Source organism: Rhineura floridana, chromosome 2 (genome assembly GCF_030035675.1).
Source record: "Rhineura floridana isolate rRhiFlo1 chromosome 2, rRhiFlo1.hap2, whole genome shotgun sequence".
Lineage (NCBI taxonomy): Eukaryota > Metazoa > Chordata > Lepidosauria > Squamata > Rhineuridae > Rhineura > Rhineura floridana.
Window position 1 is genome coordinate 221,451,837 of NC_084481.1, and position 22,219 is coordinate 221,474,055.

At 46.2% G+C, this 22,219-nt stretch overlaps 1 protein-coding gene across 3 annotated transcripts in view; it reads left to right on the plus strand.

Moving 5' to 3' along the window:
• Window positions 1–22,219, plus strand: part of INF2 (inverted formin 2) — a 93,267-nt gene that overhangs the window by 60,492 nt on the left and 10,556 nt on the right. For all 3 annotated transcript variants that reach the window (XM_061612290.1, XM_061612291.1, XM_061612292.1), the window contains exons 13-21: window positions 279–379; window positions 11,217–11,287; window positions 12,111–12,218; window positions 14,089–14,159; window positions 15,378–15,498; window positions 15,598–15,762; window positions 16,268–16,370; window positions 16,673–16,834; window positions 20,235–21,302. In XM_061612290.1, the coding sequence (XP_061468274.1) occupies window positions 279–379; window positions 11,217–11,287; window positions 12,111–12,218; window positions 14,089–14,159; window positions 15,378–15,498; window positions 15,598–15,762; window positions 16,268–16,370; window positions 16,673–16,834; window positions 20,235–21,302 (1,970 nt within the window). The remainder of the gene's footprint in view (window positions 1–278; window positions 380–11,216; window positions 11,288–12,110; window positions 12,219–14,088; window positions 14,160–15,377; window positions 15,499–15,597; window positions 15,763–16,267; window positions 16,371–16,672; window positions 16,835–20,234; window positions 21,303–22,219) is intronic.

Genomic DNA, 22,219 nt, shown 5'->3' on the forward strand with positions numbered 1-22,219 from the left:
ATAAAACACTAATACAGATATTCTACCCCTGGATTTGAAGGTTCTACTTGGTTGTTATGGCTAATAGTCATAAAAAGACCTATCCCTGTTAATAGCTCTCTTTTGCTACCTGCAGGGAAGCCAAGCCGCTAAGATCGATAATGTAGCTTTGATCAAACTCCTCTTGCGCTCCTTAACAGTAGCTAGCTTAAAAGATGTTAACTCTTAATTCTAATTAAATTAGAATAATTTAAACATAAACATAAACATAGTGTTCACACGCTGTTTTTCTCTCCCAGCTACCAGCTGCGGATCGAGTGCATGCTGATGTGCGAAGAGACTGCCGTTCTGCTGGAGATGCTGCAGCCAAAAGCAGAAACGATCAGGAGATCCTTTGAAGGTAAGCATGAGCTTTAACCCCTAAGTGTAGCTTTTGTGTTCTGTGCAGTTTGGGGAAGGGCTTAGTACTTCCCAATTCAGTTGCGATGTCGAAAGAAATCAAACACTTGGTTCTTTATGGAAGACCAGGCCTTCTGTGGTCTGCCCAAATGCATCGATCTGTGCTTGCACAGAAGATGCGTGTCCGCTCATGCGAGCTGCAGATTTTGCCTACCTTTGTACTCGGCGTCTCCAGATTAGGCTAGCAGAGATCAGGAAAATGACAGTGAATGGAATGAAGCCATGATCTGGTTGGTATGTGGTGTACTAATCCCATCTGCGTAGCAACAGTTTCCAAAGAAACCTTGATCCATATCTTAACTGGAGGTACTGCCTCTTACTTGAAAGCCAGCTTCTCCTGTTGGGGATCTGTTCTCCTCTACACCCCAAATTCAGATGTTTCCTTGTGCAGAGGCAATTGCACGAGGGACGGCGTGGGCACACTGGCAGGCCCCGGGGCGTTCCTTCTGGTGTTTCCTAGCCCTACATGAATTATTGCAGCACAGTTCTGTATGCTTTGCATACAGCAAGCCCCAGGTTGAACACCTGGCATCTCCAGCTAGGGCTGGGAATGTCCCCAGTCTGAAATCTTGGAGAGCCACTGCCCGTCAGTACTGAACTAGATGGACCAGCGGTTTGAATCCATATAAGACAGCTTTCTCTGATCCTATGTAATGGAGGGGTGAGGCAGGGAAGACAAACTAGACACATGGCTGACATTTAGCTTAACGTCTGTTTTTGGCCAAGATCTACCAAGCGTCAGAGAGATTTTTACGGCCAATTGAAAACACTTTTCTGAGCATAATCTCTCTGTTTTGAAGTCTACATGATCACTGAGCACAGAGGGCACCCTTGGCAGCTTCTACAGACATGTGGGAATACCTCCACCAATGGAAGTGTGCTGGGATCGGAACAGCTTTTGGAACTGGTCTCTCCCAGCCTTACCTGGAGATGCCAAGAATTGATCCTGAGTTGTTTTGCATGCAAAGTACAATAGATGCTCTACCACCACACTACAGCCCTTCCCCAACATCTAGTAGAACTTGCCTATTGAAATGTAGGAGAATTCTTTCTCCATTGGGATCCTTTGCTGGGGGTAGAATCATAGAATCATAGAGTTGGAAGGGGCCTTGTAGGCCATCGAGTCCAACCCCCTGCTCACAGCAGGAAATCCACAGCTAGAGCATCTCCCGCAGATAGCTGTCCAGCCTCTGCTTGAAGACATCCAGCGAAGGGGATCCCACCACCTCCCTAGACAGTCAGTTCCATTGCCGAACTGCCCTTACTGTCAAGAAGTTCCTTCTAATGTCCAATCTGAATCTACGCTCCTGCAACTTAAAACCATTAGACCTAGTCCTACCCTCTGGGGCAGCAGTGAACAAATCTGTACCCTCCTCTATGTGACAGCCCTTCAGGTACTTAAAGAGTGCAATCATGTCACCCCTCAGCCTTCTCTTCACCAGACTGAACATGCCAAGTTCCTTCAACCTTTCCTCATAAGACTTGTTCTCCATACCGGCTATCATCCTCGTCGCCCTATTCTGAACCCACTCTAACTTGTCTATATCTTTCTTAAAATGAGGCGCCCAGAACTGAACGCAGTATTCCAGATGAGGCCTGACTAATGCAGAATATAGTGGGACTATTACTTCCCTCGACCTGGAAACTATAGCTCTGTTTCTGCAGCCCAAAACCACGTTTGCCTTTTTTCCCGCAGCATCACACTGCTGGGTCATGTTCAACTTGCGATCTACTACAATTCCAAGGTCCTTCTCACACGCACTACTGCTAAGCCGGGTATTTCCCATCCTGTACCCATGCATTTTGTTTTTGTGGCCTAAATGCAGAATCCTGCATTTGTCTTTATTGAATGTCATTTTATTAATTTCAGCCCAATTTTCTAGTCTATCCAGGTACCTTTGGATTTTATTCCTGTCTTCCATTGTGTTAGCTATCCCTCCCAGTTTCGTATCATCCGCAGACTTCATAAGGCTTCCCTCCACTCCATCATCTAAGTTATTGATAAAAATGTTGAAGCGTATCGGCCCCAGGACAGAACCCTGTGGCACTCCACTCGAGACCTCCTTCCAGTCCAAAGCAGAGCCACCGACGACCACTCTTTGAGTACGGTTTTCCAACCAGTTGTGAATCCACCTGACAGTATTTCCATGTAGTCCGCATTTGACTAGTTTGCTAATCAAAAGGTCGTGGGGGACTTTGTCAGACGCCTTGCTGAAATCTAGATAGATGACATCTACAGCATTTCCACCATCTACTAAGCTAGTGACCCGATCAAAAAAAGAGATGAGATTAGTTTGACAGGATTTTTTCTTGACAAACCCATGCTGGCTCCTTCTAATCACAGCATTGTCATCTAGATAGTTGCCAATGGACTCTTTTATTATCCGTTCTAATATCTTTCCCGGTATTGAAGTCAAACTGACCGGCCTGTAATTCCCCGGATCTTCTTTTTTACCCTTTTTAAAGAGCGGGACGACGTTTGCCCGTCTCCAATCCTCCGGCACCTCTCCTGTTCTCCAGGATTTCTCAAAGATGATGGCAAGAGGTTCTGAGAGTACATCCGCAAATTCCTTCAATACTCTGGGATGCAGTTCATCAGGCCCTGGAGATTTGAACTCATTTAGGTTAACTAGGTATTTTATGACTATCTCCTTATCAATCTTGAACTGCAATCCCGACCCCTTACTGAGATTGCTACCGATGCAAGGTTGCACACTGTTCCCTTTTTGGGAGAAAACGGAGGCAAAATAGGTGTTGAGCAGTTCTGCTTTTTCCTCATTATCTGTCAACATTTTGCCATCCTCATTGTCGGGAGGATGAGCTGGGCTCCTGGGGGGTTGTCAGAAGAGGATTCAAATGGCTGGCAGAGGGAGGAGGGAGGAACTTATCCTCTGTGGAGCGAAGCCGAAACAGAGGACATGCCAGAGATAGGGTCACCTAGCAACGGGGAACCTGAGAGTCTTGAAGTTTTAGAATCCCCCCCAGACATTCCCAGGCCCTCCCTTCTCCGCAGCTCAGAGCAAGAGGGAGGGCTGATCACAGCAGAAAGGCGGAGAGATGGTTTACCCTCAGCTCCTCCTTTATCACCCATAGGGGAATCGGACACTTCAGAAGAGGAGGTGATGCCTCCCCCCTCACCACGCACACGCAGACGGTTGAAAAGACAGGAGAGAAGGGGGGGAAGGCGCGCAGTACCTGAGGGGGAGTTAAGGAGGAGCGAAAGGTTGCGCGCCCGTTTAGCCCCTTCTTAAAGAACAGGCGGGAAGCAGCCCCTTGCTCTGTCAACTTTCTCCCAATGTCGCAGGACCTGTATCCCTGTATTGCTTCATGAGAAAGCGCAGCCTTTGTTGGACATTACTCTAATAAAACACGAATTAACTACAACCTCTGGTCTGGTTCCTGAATCGCATCCTGGGCCTGACAGCTTGACAGAGCCACCTAAATCACCCTCAACGCTCTCTTCACTTGACTGGGACAAGATGTCAAAGGGAGCAGCGGGGGGGACGAACCCCACTTCTGAGACGGAAGAAGTGAAACTCTTGAGGACTAAGGTAGCTGAATTGCAGACGGATGTCCAAGCCCTGCTAGCAGCAGTCAAGGCGCTGAAGACGGATAATCAAACCTTGAAGGCCACGATAGACCAGATGCAAACAGCCCCTCCAGCTGCCGCAGTAAAGGTTCCCATTGGATTGCCCCCAAAATATGCGGGACAAAGTGATCAGTTGGCAACTTTCGTGGCTCAATGTGAGTTATATCTGGATGTCAGGCACATGGAGTTTCCAGACGATGGGGCTAAAGTGGCCTTCGTGATTAGCCTCCTGGAGGGAGAAGCTGCAAAATGGGTGACTCCGTATCTCGTGAGAAAAGATACTGTCTTAAGAAGGTACAGCGGATTTATACAGGAGATGACCGAGATGTTCCAAGACCCGCAAAGAGCTGAAACAGTAGCGCGGCAACTAGGCGCTCTGAAGCAAGCTAAAGGGACTATTTCCGAGTACACTAACGCTTTTAAAATTCTGTCCCAGGAAACTGGTTACAATGACGCCGCCCTGATGTTTATGTACCGGAGTGGATTAAATGCTGAAATCCTGGATGAGTTGGCCAGGACCTCCCCCCCCCGCTGACCTACCAGGGCTCATCCGGCTATGTCTACAGATAGATCACCGGATGGAAGGAAGGCGCCTGGAAAGGAAGCAGGAGGTCCCGAGATACTCAGCCTCGGCATCTCGCAGCAAGACCCTTCCCTCTGCAGGAATGGCAGGTAATGCAGCTGAGGGACAGGGAGGGGCTAGGCCAAGACTGTCGGAAGAACAAAAGGAAAGACGCCGCCGAGAACGTTTATGCTTTTATTGTTCAAAGCCGGGCCACATGGCCAGAGACTGTGGACTAAAAGGGGGGAAAGCTGAGCCGTCGGGAAACTAGAACACCCAGTCCACGTGCAGGCCGGTGGACTGGGGGCAGCGTTGTATAAAGGCCCCCCAACGATCCAACCTCCCTCAAAGGGGGTGTTGGTCTTGCCTATTCGGATTACAACTTCCAGAGGAGTGGTGTTTAATTCCACTGCCTTAATTGACAGTGGAGCCTCCACAAATTTTATTGATGTAAAGTTAGTCAAGCGTCATGGAATTTCCCGGTGGAAACTGAACGCTCCCCTAGCTGTGGAGACTATCGATGGGAGACCCCTGAAGTCAGGAGGGGTGACACAAGCCACGGAGGAAGTGAAACTTCAAATCCCCGGGCACGAAGAGTTCATTTCGCTATACGTGTCAGATCTCTCGAACTTTGAGGTGATTCTGGGAATGCCCTGGCTAGCAAAGCATGAACCCACAATAAGTTGGAAGGAGGCGGTGGTGTGGTTCACCTCACAGTATTGCCAGGAGAACTGTCAACCTGAAGGAATCAAGAACACCTTAGCGGGGGCAGTGCAAGAGATCGAGCAAGTGACCCTGCCGCCAAAGTATGAAGAATTCAAAGATGTGTTTGATGAAAAGGAGGCAGAGACTTTACCCCCCCACCGCCCTTACGACTGTGCGATTGATCTAGTGCCAGGAGCCAGCATTCCATCAGGGAGAATCTACTCTCTCACAGAGATTGAGAGGGAGGCCCTGAAGGAATTCCTGGATAAAAACCTGAGACGAGGATTCATACGCCCCTCACAATCCCCTGCTGGAGCGCCACTATTGTTTGTGAAAAAGAAGGGGGGGGGAACTCAGACCCTGTAACGACTATCGCGCATTGAACCAGATCACCATCCCCAACAGCTACCCGCTGCCCCTGATCTCAGAGTTGTTGGACCGACTGTGCTCTGCAAAAATCTTCACGAAGTTGGATTTGAGAGGAGCGTACAATCTGATCAGGATGAAGCAGGGAGATGAATGGAAAACAGGGTTCTTGACCGCTTACGGACAGTATGAATACCTGGTCATGCCGTTCGGATTTTTCAAAAATTCATGAACGACGTGTTTAGAGACTTGTTGGACACATATGTAATCTGTTACTTAGATGATATCCTGGTGTTCTCAAAGAACCAGGAAGACCACGACCAGCATGTGAAGACGGTGTTGCAGAGACTGAGAGAAAATCACCTGTATGCTAAATTAGAGAAATGTGGATTTGACCTCAAGTCTCTAGACTTCCTTGGATATCGAATCTCAGCGGAAGGCGTGGAGATGGACCCAGGGAAAGTAAGCTGTATATTGGACTGGGGCCAACCTGTCACCAAAAAGGATGTACAACGTTTTTTGGGTTTGCCAATTATTACAGAAAGTTCATTCCAGGGTTTTCCAAATTGACAGCTCCTCTGACTGACTGTTTAAGGGGAAAGAAGAAGTTTCAATGGACAGAGAATGCCACCCAGGCCTTTGAGGAGCTGAAGAGAAGGTTCGCTTCCGAGCCCATTCTGCACTTTGCTGACCCGACCCGCCCTTTCATCGTGGAAGCAGATGCTTCAGATTTTGCTATCGGGGGGGTCCTTCTGCAATTAGACCAAGAAGGAAAGGAGCTGCACCCCTGTGCGTACTTCTCTCAGAAGTTAAAGCCTGCAGAGAAGAATTACACAGTTTGGGAGAAGGAGCTGCTGGCCATCAAGGACTCTTTTGAAAACTGGAGACAATACCTAGAGGGGGGCCCTCATCAGATCGAAGTGCGCTCCGACCACAAGAACCTGGAAAGCCTCCAAACTGCCAGAGAGCTGAACCAGAGACAAATAAGATGGTCCCAGTTCTTCACCAGGTTTAACTTCAAGATCACTTACCAAGCCCAAGCCAAAAACCAGAGAGCTGATGCCTTATCCAGACAGCCACAGTACAAAGAAAGTGAATCCGAGGACCAGCCTCAGTACGTGATCCCGCCAGAGAAATTAATGTTGGGATCATGCCAGTCTTCGTGGGAAGAGGAACTCAAAAAGGCACAACAAGAAGATGCAGACGTACTAAAATATGGGCAGGAGACAGGACAAAGTCAAGACTCAGAAGTAACCTTTCACTGGAGGAATGGACTATTATGGTTCAAAACAGCCAGATATGTGCCAGAAGGAGAATTAAGGCTCAGAATCCTACGCCAGTGCCATGATTCCATCACAGCGGGACACTTTGGGATTTACAAGACCATTCAGAACGTGGCCAAGGACTTCTGGTGGCCTAAAATGCGTAGGGATATTGAAAGCTATGTAAAGTCCTGTTCTGTCTGTCTGCGGACAAAAACACAAACAGGAAAACCAGCAGGACTGTTACAACCGCTACCTGTCCCACATGAACCCTGGAAGGATCTCTCCATGGATTTTATAACTGATCTACCCAAATCCCAAGGAATGAAAGCCGTTTTAGTCGTGGTAGATCTACTCACCAAAATGGTGCATTTCCTCCCTTGTGCAGGGGCCTTAGAGGCTAAGGAAACGGCCAAGTTATTCATCAAAGAAGTCTACCGACTGCATGGGTTGCCAAACAGTGTAGTCTCAGACTGAGGAACTCAGTTCACAGCCAAATTTTGGAGAGCAATGTGGAAACAGTTGCAGACGGAATTAAAACTGTCCTCCGCCCATCACCCCCAGACAGATGGGCAAACGGAACGCTTGAACGCCGTTTTGGAAAGATATTTAAGAAGTTATGTGTCCTATCAACAGACTGACTGGGTATCATATTTGCATTTTGCAGAGTTCGCCTACAACAATTCTCTACACTCCAGCACTCAACAAACCCCATTCTTCGCGAATTATGGATTCCATCCTAAAGTTTTTCCAAGCAGCTCAGAAGGAATGCTGTTACCGGCAGCTGAGGACTTCCTAAAAGAATTGCAAGCGGCGCAACAAACACTGAAACAGCAGTTAAACAAAGCCAAAACAGAGTACAAGCGAGTTGCTGACCTGCACAGGAAGGAGGGCCCCCCCCCTTCAACCAGGAGACCAGGTATGGCTGTCCACCCGTTTCCTCCAGATGCCGGGCAAATGTAGAAAATTACAAGACAAAAGGGTGGGTCCTTTTGAAATAGAAACTCAAATTAATCCCGTGGCGTACCGGCTGAAGCTACCTGACACGTTTAAAATACATCCTGTGTTTCATCGATCCCTCTTGACGAAAGCTGCCCCTCCCAGTGAGCTGCGGCCGGAGGAGCCTCCTGGGTCCCCACTCCTGATAAATGAGCAGCTTGAGTTTGAAGTTGAGGAAATCTTGGATTCCAGGATCAGACGCCACAAGCTGCAGTATTTGATTCACTGGAAGGGCTATGGAGTGGCTGACAGATCATGGGAAAATGCAGATGATGTGCATGCTCCAGAGTTAGTAAAACTTTTCCATCAATGTTTTCCTCACCGCCCCAAGCCAGACAGGGGGAGGGGGGCACAGCTTGAGAAGGGGGATGGTGTCGGGAGGATGAGCTGGGCTCCTGGGGGGTTGTCAGAAGAGGATTCAAATGGCTGGCAGAGGGAGGAGGGAGGAACTTACCCTCTGTGGAGCGAAGCCGAAACAGAGGACATGCCAGAGATAGGGTCGCCTAGCAATGGGGAGCCTGAGAGCCTTGAAGTTTTAGAATCCCCCCCAGACATTCCCAGGCCCTCCCTTCTCCGCAGCTCAGAGCAAGAGGGAGGGCTGATCACAGCAGAAAGGCGGAGAGATGGTTTACCCTCAGCTCCTCCTTTATCACCCATAGGGGAATCGGACACTTCAGAAGAGGAGGAGGTGATGCCTCCCCCCTCACCATGCACACGCAGACGGTTGAAAAGACAGGAGAGAAGGGGGGGAAGGCGCGCAGTACCTGAGGGGGAGTTAAGGAGGAGCGAAAGGTTGCGCACCCGTTTAGCCCCTTCTTAAAGAACAGGCGGGAAGCAGCCCCTTGCTCTGTCAACTTTCTCCCAATGTCGCAGGACCTGTATCCCTGTATTGCTTCATGAGAAAGCGCAGTCTTTGTTGGACATTACTCTAATAAAACATGAATTAACTACAACCTCTGGTCTGGTTCCTGAGTCGCATCCTGGGCCTGACACTCATTGAGCAGCAGTCCCACCGTTTCCTTGGTCTTTCTCTTGCTTCGAACATATCTGAAAAACCCTTTTTTGTTGTTCCTCGCTTCCCTCACCAGCCTTAGCTCATTCTGGGTTTTAGCTTTCCTTACGCTATTCCTGCAAGCCCGAGCCGCTCATCGGTACTCTTCCTTGGTGATGCGTCCTTCCTTCCATTCTTTATACATGCTCTTTTTTACTTTTACCTCCTCCACCAGTCTTCCGTGTAGCCACATTGGCTTTTTCCGATGTCTTCCATTTTTCTTCCTCTTTGGAATTGTTTGCGATTGCGCTTTTTGTAATACGTTCTTCATGAACTCCCACGCTTCTTGGGCTCCTTTTTTCTTTAGTCTATCTAGCCACGGGATCCTACCCATCATTTCCCTGAGCTTGCTAAAATTGGCTTTCCTGAAATCCAAGGTCCATATTTGACTATATTCTTCTTTGACTCTCCCCAGAATCCCGAATTCCAGCATTACGTGGTCACTTTCCCCCAAGGTACCGACCGCTTTAATTCCCGTGACCAATTCATCCGTGTTAGTTAAGATCAGGTCCAGGATTGCCGATCCCCTTGTTCCTTCTTCTACTTTTTGAAAGAGGAAATTATCAGCAAGGCCCATCAGGAATTTGTTGGAGGCTTTGTGCTTCTCAGAGTTTGTCTCCCAGCAGATATCCGGGCAGTAGAAGTCCCCCATCACTACTACTTCTTGCCTCCTTGAGATTTCAGAGATTTGTTTGAGAAAGGCCTCATCTACCACCTCTTCTTGGCCAGGGGTCTGTAGTAGACACCTACTACCATGTCGGTTTTATTTGTTTCTCCATTTATTTTTACCCAAATGGTCTCTACCGGACCCCTTTGTTCGCTCTCTTGGATTTCCATAGAGGTGTATTTGTCTTTGACGTATAACGCTACTCCCCCTCCTTTTCTGTTGCTTCTATTCTTTCTGTAGAGTTTATATCCTTGAATGGCTATATTCCAGTCATGGGAGTCATCCCACCAAGTTTCTGTTATCCCTATGATGTCATACTTGCCTTGATGCACTAAGACTTCAAGCTCCCCTTGCTTGTTTCCCAAGCTCCGCGTGTTGGTATATAGACACCAGAAGTCTCTTTTGTCCTGATTGGATTCCTCCGTTAATATACCGTGAGCTTTGCCGTGCATCCCTTTCTCTCTCCCAGTGTCTGCTGTACCCTTCAAATCGTTGCATTTACAACCTGCTGTCTTTGGATCGGTAGTTAAGCTATCATCTCCATCCCCCAGAGGTTTAGTTTAAAGCCCTCTTGATGAGTTTTGCCATACTTCTGCCAAAGAGATTCTTCCCAGTCCTTGTGAGGTGCAGCCTCGTGAGGTCCTTATATAAAATTGAAGACACAGGCTTGAAGCAAAAAGGTAGGCCTTTATTGGATGACAAGTGTACCCTTGGTCAGTCTCCCTCTTAGTGAGTGGAGAACTGCACCATGGCACTGGTTGCCTGGGGTTTTTATACATTTTAGGACAAAGACTTTAGCATCTACCAATCAGGATTTAACACATCAGAATGACATAACATGACAGTATTACACATGCATTTGCACAGGTTTTACACAGACATTGTACTTTATGCATTGGTGAATTTGGCAATGAAAAACATAGAACAGAAGGATGTCTTGATGTCGCAACGTTCTGCATTTCCATGCGCTCCTGTCAGTAGCGATGGCATGCAGTGAGTCCAGGAAAGCACAAACATTGTGACACTGTCACCTATGGATTATAATGTGACACACATAACACATATATGTGTTATGCGTAAAGGAAGACTTTCTACAAGTGTTGCTAAGTGGGAATTTCTCGGATGGAAGGATGTTTTTAAACTGTAACTGTGTTTTAGAATTTTTTTAAGCTGTGTTTTTAGCATACTTTTCTTTTTGTTGCTGTTAAATTGTTTTGTTATGTTTGCCGCCCTGGGCTCCTGAGGGTGGAAGGGTGGGATATAGATTTTAATAATAATTAATAGTAGTAGTAGTAAATAATAATAATATAGGTAAGCACTACTGGGCATTTTGGAGTCAGAGGGGATCTAGACACACAAGCTCCACTTTTTGGTGGCAGCATCACATTTAGCATAACCTATAGTTTGACCTTTAGGTATGCTGGTGTCCAGACTGGCTCCATAATCTTCACAGTGTACCAGGATTTCTTTAACAGCGAATGTAACAGTGTGTTTGAGTGCCAGTTTTGACATTTGCACCATGCTGTCCATGTTCCAGTTGCTCAGGTTGCACCCATTTATTTATTTCTTTTCCCCAGATCTCCTCATGAGCCACCGGTTGCCAATTTTCTGTCAGTTGATCCTGAAAGTTGGAAATTTCTTGAACTATGTAAGCTATATTTTAAAACACACATTTTTTAAAAAATGATGGGTATTGGGTTTTCCTCTTGCATATACACTAGCTATTAGGGATGGGGGAGAGATTCAGTTCAGTTCAGATTTAAAGGTGAACCTATTTAATTGTACATCCAGAAACAATATGCAAACTCAAACATACCTAACCTTTGAAGTTTGCACTTCTCCAAATTTTGCAATGCAAATCTTCAGCCAAGTAATGTGTACAGAAATGCATATTCTAGGTAAGGTAAAGTGTTCATAAAAATGCATTTATTAGTGAAAATAATATGCACTGTATTAGGGGAAACTGCTTGCAAAAATGTGTATTTTAGGGGAAAATCATACAATAATGTCTATATTAGGAGAAATTTGCAATAAAACTCTTGAGGAGTTTAAAAAAAATACACGTGGATAGGGAAATTTGGTGAACTGAACTTCAGACTGGAAAAATGAGAAACTGAAACTCACCTACAGTGCAGTCCTGTACACATATACTTGGGAGGAAGTATCTCTATTCTGAATGGGATTTACTATAGAGGAGACATGCATAAGATTGCTAAATCAGCATTATGGAATGAAGCAAGTATTCTTCATGATGGCTAAGAACTACCTCCCACGCAGCATGCCTCTGAATACCAGTTGCTGGGAGTCACAAGTGGGAAGAGTGCTGTTGCATTCAGGTCCTGCTTGCAGGCTTCCCACAGGCATCTGGTTGGCCTATGTGAGCACAAGATGCTGGACTAGATGGGCCTTCGACCTGATCCAGCAGAGCTCTTCTTATCTTCGTCATCTGTGTGTTTTTCTTTCTTTCTCAGGGAAGTCACACGGGAGATGCTGACGGCTTTAAAATCGGCACTTTGCTCAAACTGACAGAAACGAAAGCAAACCAGACTCGTATTACTCTGCTCCATCATATTTTGGAGGTATTTCATGTTGTTTCTCCCTGGGAAATTCAGCATCTATCCTGCACCCCCTCAACCATCTCTTGGTTCATCATGCAAACGCTCCCATCAATGTGTAACACTGCATGCCCTTAGACCTAGCGCAGTTCATCGTTCACATTCAGTTCTGTCGATTTTGATATAATTTAAAGTGGCTTAAATTTCTAGGGATTGTGGTCCAAACTTTTAATGAAGGGCTCATGAACAGTGATGTGATGTGAGAGATCTTTCCACGGCTATATTTTTCTGCTGAAACATTTCCATTCATTCATTCATTCATTCATTCATTTATTATTTGATTTATATCCCACGCTTCCTCCCAGCAGGAGCCCAGGGCGGCATTGTAGAAATGCATTATTCCTTAACATTGATTGGTGCAGCTGGAATGGGTATCATACCCCTGAAATCTAAAATCAAGGTTGTCATGAACTTTTTTTCGGCTGACTTTCTAAAGGGAAAAAAACCAGAAACCCCACTTCACCCCTTGAAAGATGGAAAATTTTCTTTAGGGCAGGGATGGGTCAACAGGACTCTCCCTGGGCCAGGTGTGGGGAACTTTGGGGCCCTCCAGATGTTGCTGAACTGCAACTCCTATCATCCCTGGCCTTTGGCCATGCTTGTTGAGACCCATGGGAGTTGTAGTTCAGCAGCATCTGGAGGGCCAAAGTTTCCCCACACCAGTCCTAGGCTTTGCTCCCTCCCCAGGACACACACATCCTCTAACCTCACACCTCTCACTGGTCCTGCTTGACATCCTCTTTGAGTGCTGTTGCCTGAGGGATGGAAAGAAGAGTGTGTTATGTGTAGGTGAAAAACCCCTGACCTCTGCATGGATGGAAAGTAGCCTCCTGTGCAAAGGGAAGAGTCACATCACATCCATTGCTCCACTGACCTTTGCCTCTTGCTCTGCCCACCATTGCCATATGGCCCCCGGGAGATTCCCTGGGAGGAAATGTGGCCTGTGGGCTCAAAAAGGTTCCCCAATCATGATTTAAGGTCTTACCCTCTTCTGCACTGTCTTTTTTTCCTTAATAAACAATCTGTCCTAGTAGCTTGATTATGTGCATTTTAATCAGATGCAAATCTCCTTTCTCCCCCTGGCTAAGTGGAATTATTTTAAAATACTTTTTTTTCTTGAGGGCTTTTCTGGAGGTCTTTTCCTGTCCATCCCTTTGCTCTCTTAGAAATGCCAGCCAAATTCCCCCCCCCAATTATTATTATTGTTATATGCCTTCAAGTCGATTTTGACTTATGGCGACCCTATGAATCAGCGACCTCCAGTAGCATCTGTCGTGAGCCACCCTGTAAGTTCAGGTCTATCGCTTCCTTTATGGAATCAATCCATCTCTTGTTTGGTCTTTCTCTTTTTCTCTTCCTGTTCTTCCCAGCATTATTGTCTTTTGTTGCAAATCATGTCTTCTCATTATTCAGCCTGAGGGCCATGTACCCTTTCAGGCAATCTTCTTAGGGCCACATTTGGCAGGTGCGCCCTGAGGCAAAAGGGGGCAGAGCAACAGACGTAAAGGTTACTTTTATACAGTAGGCTAGTTTTGACACACACCACTCTGTAGCCTTCATCCAGGCAACAAGAGGCATTATCAGAGTTCAAAGACACATTCCAGCCAGACTAAAAACAATTGGGATTTGAAGCAAGGCCATTGAGGGACATGGCCTGAGCAGAAGGCCTGTGGCCTGGGGAAAATCCCCCTACCCCTGGCCTAAAGAGTATTCCAAGGTCTAACAAGGAATCCCTGCTCATCACTGATTAACTGTTTAGTATGCAAACTAACAGGACGCCACCATCACCTGTGCAAACGAATAATTAGAAACTTAACTCTCTCTTTTTCTTTAGGAAGTGGAAAAAAATCACACAGATTTGCTGCAGCTTCCCAAAGACCTTGAATGTGTTTCAAAGGCAGCTGGGTAGGAATGCATTTTGTGCATTTTGGCATGTGTGTGCTCCCGCGCACGTGCGTGCATGTGTGTGTTTTAAAAAATTTAAAGTCATTGCCAAGGGAGAAAAACGAGATTGACAAATAAATTACCACTACTGTGGATCAGCAAACATCTGAAAAACAGTATCCTTCAGATGTTCTTAAATTCCCAACTCCCATCAGCCCCAACCAGGATGGTCATGGACAAGGAAGATGGGAGTTGTCGTCCCAACAAGATCTGGAGGGTCACAGGTTCCCCATCCCAGCTTTCAGGGAAGGGCTTCCAAGCATACTATAGTGAACTTCCTCATGGTGAGAAAATTCTTGTTTCAAGTCTCCACCCATGAGGGCCTTTACCTCGTTTTTGTTATTGGTTCATTTCTGATTTAGGGAGCAATCTGAACCCAAGATTTGTTTATTTTATTTATTTATTTATTTATTAGATTTATATCCCTCCCTCCCAGCAGGAGCCCAGGATAAGATTCACCAGGATAAGTGAGTTAGGATCTGGCAGATCTCTGGTTCAGCTGAAGCTATGCCAGCAGAAGTCCCCAACCCTGGCTCAGCTGAAGATATGACGGTGCAAGTCCCTCATCCCAGCTCAGCCAGGGCTCCGCTGGCTCAGCTGAAGCCAACTCAGGGCATTTCAGGGGACAGGACCAGACAGGGGGGACTTATGTTGGATCCTAACCCTATTCAGCTCAGTCACGTGACCTGGCAACGCGGCAGAACTTACACCGACAAAAAGGGTGGTTTAAGTCAAACTCTGTTTTATTTATTTATTTATATATTTATTTATTTATTTATTATATTTCTATAACTCCCAATAGCCGTAGCTCTCTGGGCGGTGCACAACATAAAAAGGTTTCCCTTTGCCAAGCTTGAGCCAGCTCAGCTGGCAGTCGTGTCGTTCCTCAACAGGGTTTGGATCTGGCATTCTTTCCGCCAGCTTAAATTGAGCTAGCATAAAATATGCTAACTTCCTGTAGTTAGGATTGCTCCCTAAATTTTTGTCGCTAAGCTTGGTTTTTAATATTTATTCTGTGCTGCCCTGGGATCTTCAGGTGAAGAGTTGACTACAAATATCTTCATAATTAAATAAACTTCCACCAGAACTTTTCCCGCGCAAGCCCCGCACAACTCCTACTGATTCCCTCTGATTAGCAGTTGCAGACGCTAGAAATGGCAGTTTCTTCCTCATTTTCAGGATCAACCTCGATGTGATACGATCTGAATCCAGTTCCAATCTGAAAAAACTGCTGGATCTCGAACGGAAGTTATCGTCGTCAACAGAAGATGTGAGAGCCCAGTATGGGAAACCTATTCAGGTTGGTGTACAGCCACCCCACTGTGCTTGGTGGCTGCCTCCATTTTGTCAGTGCCTGTTGTTGGTGCTTTGTTTGAACCTTGACCTTGATGTCTTTCAGGAGAGCATAAGCACGAACAAGAAGTTGGAGGCAGAGTTTGAAATCATTGAAACAAAGAGAGTGGCCCTTGCCAACTACCTCTGTGAGGACCCAAACAAATTCTCTCTGGAAGAGATGTTTAACACCATGAAAACCTTCCGGGACCTCTTCATCAAATCATTAAAGGTTTGAATTTGAGAATATTAGTGGGATCCTAATTATTGTAAGGCATAATATATTTGGTAGGGAATCTGTGTGTGGAGTGTACTACAATTCCCAGAGTGATTTAACAATCAGTCCTTCTTCCCAGGGAACTCTGGAAATGTATAGCTGTGGGTTGCTAACAACTCTCAGCATTAACAAACTAGTTCCCAGGATTCTTTGGGGGAGTCTTTAAAGTGGTATAATAGAGCTTTAAATGTATAGTGCAGATGGGGACTGGGAGAAAGAGAAATGATGAATGGGCTTCCTCTGCAGAGTAAACCTAAATGGAAGCTCCAGTTGTATGCGCAACGCCCTGGCAGGTAATTTATATATATATATTATTTTGACAGTAACCGCAGTATGTTTGAAGTGAAGAACAGGTGGGTCTAATGTGGAGCATTCTAATATGCATCCAGCTAAAATGTAACAGCTTGGATAATAAAGCAGAACTTTGATACACCATTTACATGTCATTTCCTACCCATAGGAAAACAAGGACCGAAAGGAGCAAGTGGCAAAAGCTGAGAAAAGGAAAAAGCAGTTGGAGGAGGAAGAGGCGAAGAGGCAGAAAGGAGAAAATGGAAAGATCAGTGAGTGTCTGAATGGGTAGTTGCCTTAAGGTGACAGGTGTTAGAGCAAGAGCGCTCTTATCAGTGGAAGCTCTGCTCGATGCCTCAGGCCGGTCCCAGATGATTTTTTAAAACCTGGATTGTGCAAATCTGACCCAGCACCCCAGTGCAATACCTTGTCCCCATATAACTGTGAATTGAACTATAGTTTAACTATGCACTACATGAAGAAGTACTTTCTTTTGAAACTCACATGTCCCCGGGAATCGGCAACCCCGCACCTTGATCGCCGAACAAACTCTCTTCCATATTTCCAACTACAGTTAAGAAAGGAGCCGTGAAGCAAGAGGAGGTGTGTGTTATCGACGCTTTGCTGGCCGATATCAGGAAGGGGTTCCAGCTGCGGAAAACCGCCAGGAACAAGGCTGACCCAGACACGCCTGCCAAAGTTTTGCCCGGTCAAGCTCAGAAAGGGAAAGAAATGGGTAAGAACAGAAATCCAGATGTTCCACCTCCAGCCTGCCTTGTTTGGAATTCAGAAGGGTGGCAGGCAGGCTTGTTTCCCTTTAAAACAAGCAAGTGCTGTGCAATTTTTTGCTTTTCTTTCATTCCTTGAACCACTATTTTTTTCTGTAAATTTGAGTTGCATTTCTGTGTTGAGTAGGACTCAATGTAATGTGCAACAATAAAATCCTAAAATGGTGCACGGGCTTTGGCTCAAGGGTAGAGCCATTTGCCGGGTATGCAGAAGGCCCCAGGTTCAACCCCCAACATCTCCAGGTAGGGCTGGGGAAGAGTCCCTATCTGAAATCCTGGAGAGCTGCTGCCAGTCAGTGTGGACAGTACTGAGCTAGATCGACCATTGGCCTGACTCAGTAAATGGCAACTTTCGATGTTCCTAAAGCAATGGTAAATGGAAATGGACTGCCTTCAAGTCGATCCCGACTTATGGCGACCCTATGAATAGTGGCATTCAGGGGTGGTTTACTATTGCCTCCCTCTGAGGCTGAGAGGCAGTGACTGGCCCAAGGTCACCCAGTGAGCTTCATGGCTGTGTGGGGATTCGAACCCTGGTCTCCCAGGCCATAGTCCAGCACTCTAACCACTACACCACACTGGCTCTCTCAAACAATGATATGGTCTGAATAAAACCTCAACATAGAGAATGAAAGCAAAACACAGCAAAAAAGCAGCTATCCAGCTGCAGTCGTAAAGTGAGCAAGAACATAATAATTCATAGGTAGCCTTGTCCCATAAACATTTGTTTACTCTTCTTGGCAAGGGAGGTGATTTTAAGAACGTAAAAGCCCTGCTGGATCAGACCAAACGCCCATCTAGTCCAGCATCCTGTGTTCACAATGGCCAGCCAGATGTCTCTGGGAAGTAGGACCTAAATGCAACAGCACTTTCCCCACTTGTGATTCTCAGCCACTGGTATCCACAGAGCAACTGTGTAATGCTGCTCTGTGGAGGGAGCATTTCATTTGAATGAGCCCCCGTGTGGCAAACCACGGAATTTACCGTTTCAGCAGCTGGAACTAGACACTGCGGTAAACTAGAGGCTGACCCAGAAAATAGCAGCCCTCTCCCTCCAACGACATCAGTGGTTACTCAAGCATATGGCATGATGCTGTCACATTCCCCATCTCCCCAGTCTACAGTCGGTAGAGTAAAGGAACGGCTGAGAAACTTGTGTTAATAGAAAGGAGGGGTGAAGAAAGAATTCAGGGCTGCTCTTTTCAGACTTGCATTACCCATAATGTCGAGGTCCAGCTGAGTCCCATTGACTCCCACATGCCAGGAAGAATATGCATGCCCCAGCCTCATGAGATCAACCATGGAGAAGCAGGCTTTCCTTGTACAAAGAAGGCCAGTTGTGGGGGTGGAGATATTCAGGCCAAAAGGAGGACCTTTGTTGTTGAATTAATTATTATGGATTTATTTATACTTAGTTTATTTATAAAAGAATATTTATTTATTTATTTATTTATTAAATTTCTATACCGCCCCATAGCCGAAGCTCTCTGGGCGGTTCACAACATACACAATATACCGGTTCACAATATACCGCCCTCTCACAAAACATCAGGGCGGTGTACAGCAGCATCAAGACATTTAAAAGCAATATAAAACAATCATTAAATGCCTGGCTACTCTGGAGACGTTTTAAACAATTGCATAAGCTTGTCGGCACAAATATAGATTGTATTGTGGAGCAGTAGCAGTGTGCGTGGTGGGACAGAGCCTCGCTCCTGACACCGGTGTGTGAGCTTCCATGGGTAGGGCTGGGGTAGAACAGGGCAGCAGTGAGGTCAAGGCTCTGCAAACACACTGATGGTAGCGCAGGTTTGGTTCCACCGGTGAGTCCACACAGCACCAACTTCACCACCACCACCCTGCTGTGCCCTACTCCCAACCAGGTATACCCCCCTATCCACCTCATCACCTGGGCCACTACTCTTGTTGAGATCATTTCAACCCGAATTTAGCTTTGACTTGGTCTTTTAATTATTATTTTGATATATCCTGTGTTTTGTTACACTGACTTGCATTCTAATATTTCACATTCACTGTTTTCTGTTTTGCTGTTAGCCACCTTGGTCTTTCCTTGGGAAGGAAAAACAAAAACAAAATGTGTTCAGTAAATGAAATGAGATGAAATGAAAACCAGGTTCTTTCAGACAGAAGATCATTGTCTGGACAGCACTGCTACAGACTGCAAATGGCTGCTCAGATGTTGGAATGACTGCTCCACATATACAAAAAACGTTAATCCCTGTACTCAAAAGCATGTTGGAGACAAGGCTATGCTAGGATCCTTCTCCCAGACATACTAGTTTTCTGCTTGCAGGGATTTGTATGTATGTATGGGGGAGCATTTCACCATCTGAACGCACACGCCCCGGAGTGGTCTAAAGTGGTGCAGTCCAAAAGCAGGTTTACCACCAACAACTTCTGTATGTGAGCCTAATTTACGCATGCATGTGCATTACATAGTCTCTTGACCTTTTATGACAAAAACAGCCAATTGCAAACCACAGAGGGGTGTACCCAGCTAAATCATTATTACTCACGCAGAACAGAACTTTTCCTCCCTCTTCCCCCACCACCCCTGCCAAATTTGATCCGGAGGGTTGGGGAGGAAAACCCAGGGCAGATTTGGAGGCATGCAAGGGGAGAAGAGAGAGGGGAAGTTCTGTTACACCCACAGGAGCTTTTCTCCTCACGCAGTGATTTAGTTGGATACAACCTAGAACATTTTGGCAGGAGACGGCTGGGAGAAGTCAGCAGCAAGCTGACCCATTTGTGAACATTTGTCAGATGGCATCAAGCGTACTTCCTTTTCCCTCCTGTTTAGGGATGGAAAGATCTGTCATTTTCGCTTCTCTACGTTTCTTGTTTTTCCAGTCCTAAAATTCAGTTCTCCACATTTCTGCAGCAACTTGCGGATTTAAAAAAAAATCCTCATGAAAATTCATCAGCATTTTAGTGTTAATTTCTCCTAATAAATACATTTTATATGCACTTTTGACTAATGTACACATTTCTGCAAGCAAAGCTCCCTAATAGGATGCATTTTTGTATGCCATTTTCACAGATGTGTTCATTTTTATCCACACTTTCCCCTAATGTATGCATTTTTGTAAACGTTGTTTGCTTGGAGAACTGCATCGCAAAGTTGGGATAAGTACGAATCCCGGAGGATGGCTGCATGTCAGTTCGCTTCTTATTTTGAGAAGTGTGAATTTGATAGATCCACCATTAAATGAGAAGTGAATCAAACTTATCTCCATTTCTACTTCCTTTCTCATTCACAAGGGAGGGGGGAACCATCCTGGAAACTGGGACTGAAATTTGTGTATTTTGTGTGTGTGTTTTTTTTAGGCCAAACTGTTCAGTCTGTCAAAGACCCAGTAAAGGAGGAGGGGAAGGGTGTGATTAAGAGGAATAACCTCCAAGGCCAGCTAGAAAACACAGCTCCTTCAGAAGCAGCTATCACAAGTGAGACACACAAGGCTGCCACTGACTCCGTGGTTTCCCACAAGTCCGTGGCTGACGCTGGAAATGGGCCACATTCTCCAACTGAGCCTAATACTGAAAATAATCCCCAAGGCCTTGTAAAAAACACAACTCCTTCAGAAGCGGCTATCACAAGTGAGACACACAAGGCTGCCACTGACTCCGTGGTTTCCCACAAGTCCGTGGCTGACGCTGGAAATGGACCACGTTCTCCAACTGAGCCTAACACTGAAAATAATCCCCAAGGCCTTGTAAAAAACACAACTCCTTCAGAAGCGGCTATCACAAGTGAGACACACAAGGCTGCCACTGACTCCCTGGTTTCCCACGAATCCGTGGCTGGTGCTGGAAATGGACCATGTTCTCCAATCCAGCCTAGTACTGAGAACTCCTTAAATTCATCGGTGTCGGCGGGGGGTGGAGAACCCCAAAATGTCACAAACCTGCAAGAGGGGACCGGCTTCCATAGCGTCCAGGACAGCGTTGGTTACAGTGGCTTAGTGTTCTCTCAGTCAACCTCTTTCATCAAGTTTGGGATGAAAAGCGAAGGTGGGCCTGTCGACTCTGGAGACCCAGCTGGCGGAATCGAACCTGTTTCTTCGCAGAACTGCTTAAGTTCAAACAACCAGCTAAGCAGCGCTGTCAGGAAAGGCGATGGAAGAGAGGACAGGCCTGGAAATACTAAAGGCCTACCAACCCCAGAGGCAACGGGCCTTCAGACTCTGGTGCCAATAGAGGCAAGAAAAGAAAATGAAGCCCCTTCCTTAGACTCGTTGCTGGACATCTCTCAGGAGAAATCCTTCTCGGAAGAGCCAGTGACCGATTCTTCATGTTTGGCAACAGTCCCTTCGGAGCAGGCCCTTGCAGACAAGGATGGTCAAAGAGGCTCAGCGAAGCGAAGAAAGAAAAAAAGGCACAGCAAGAGCCACTCAAGTAAGCCATTTTTTAATTGCAGTTGTTGAAGGTTAGGGCTGAGCCAGATTTTATTACCCTGTTCACAGGCTTCAGACAGATGTACTCTCCCTTTTGGAGAATTTAGGAGTTAAAAAAGGGCAAAGCGTTCATCCCACTTAGAGATGGCAGCCACCCTCCTGTCTTCTGCTGGGCACCATTTCTTTCTTCCTTTTTAACCACCAGACACGAGAGTGTGGGTAGGATACACTGTCGTTAGTTTCAGTTGGCTTCGGATGTTGCCACATAGCCAAATCTCACTGGCTACGTAGCATCCTTGTGAAGCCAAATCCGAGTGAGGTCCTAGCTCCCTTCCTTTACTCCAGTTTGACAAGCCAATGAGATGTGGCTACCTGGTGACATCAAAGCAAATTCTGAGATAATACTTCCTGCCCTTTTTCTGGCATCTTGTGGGTAAAGGGGGAGAAACAGTGCACACAGAAGCAGGGACCACAGTCGCTAAAGAAGTAAAAAATCTGAGTGGTGCGTCACTGGAGAAAACAGAAAGATTTGAGAACTGTTGGCTTAAGTGTGAAGTGGAGATATCTTTTTAGTACATTGGTGGGAAGCTAAAATTTACTTGTACTCAGCTTGAGATAGATTTTTTTTAAGAGCCCTGCTGGATCAGGCTAATGGCCCACCTAGTCCAGCATCCTGTTCTCACAGTAGCCAGTGAGATGCCTATGGGAAGCCACAAGCAGGACCTGAATGCAACAGCACTCTCCCCACTTGTGATTCCCAGCAACTGCCATCCAGAGGCACATTGTCCCCGACAGCAGAGACAGCAAAAATAGATAATAGCCATTTATCCTCTATGAGGATAATGTCAATGCCTTGTAGCTGGACTTCTGTATTATTATTTTTCTTGCATTTCCAATCACAAGGTGGTTGCTAGCTGT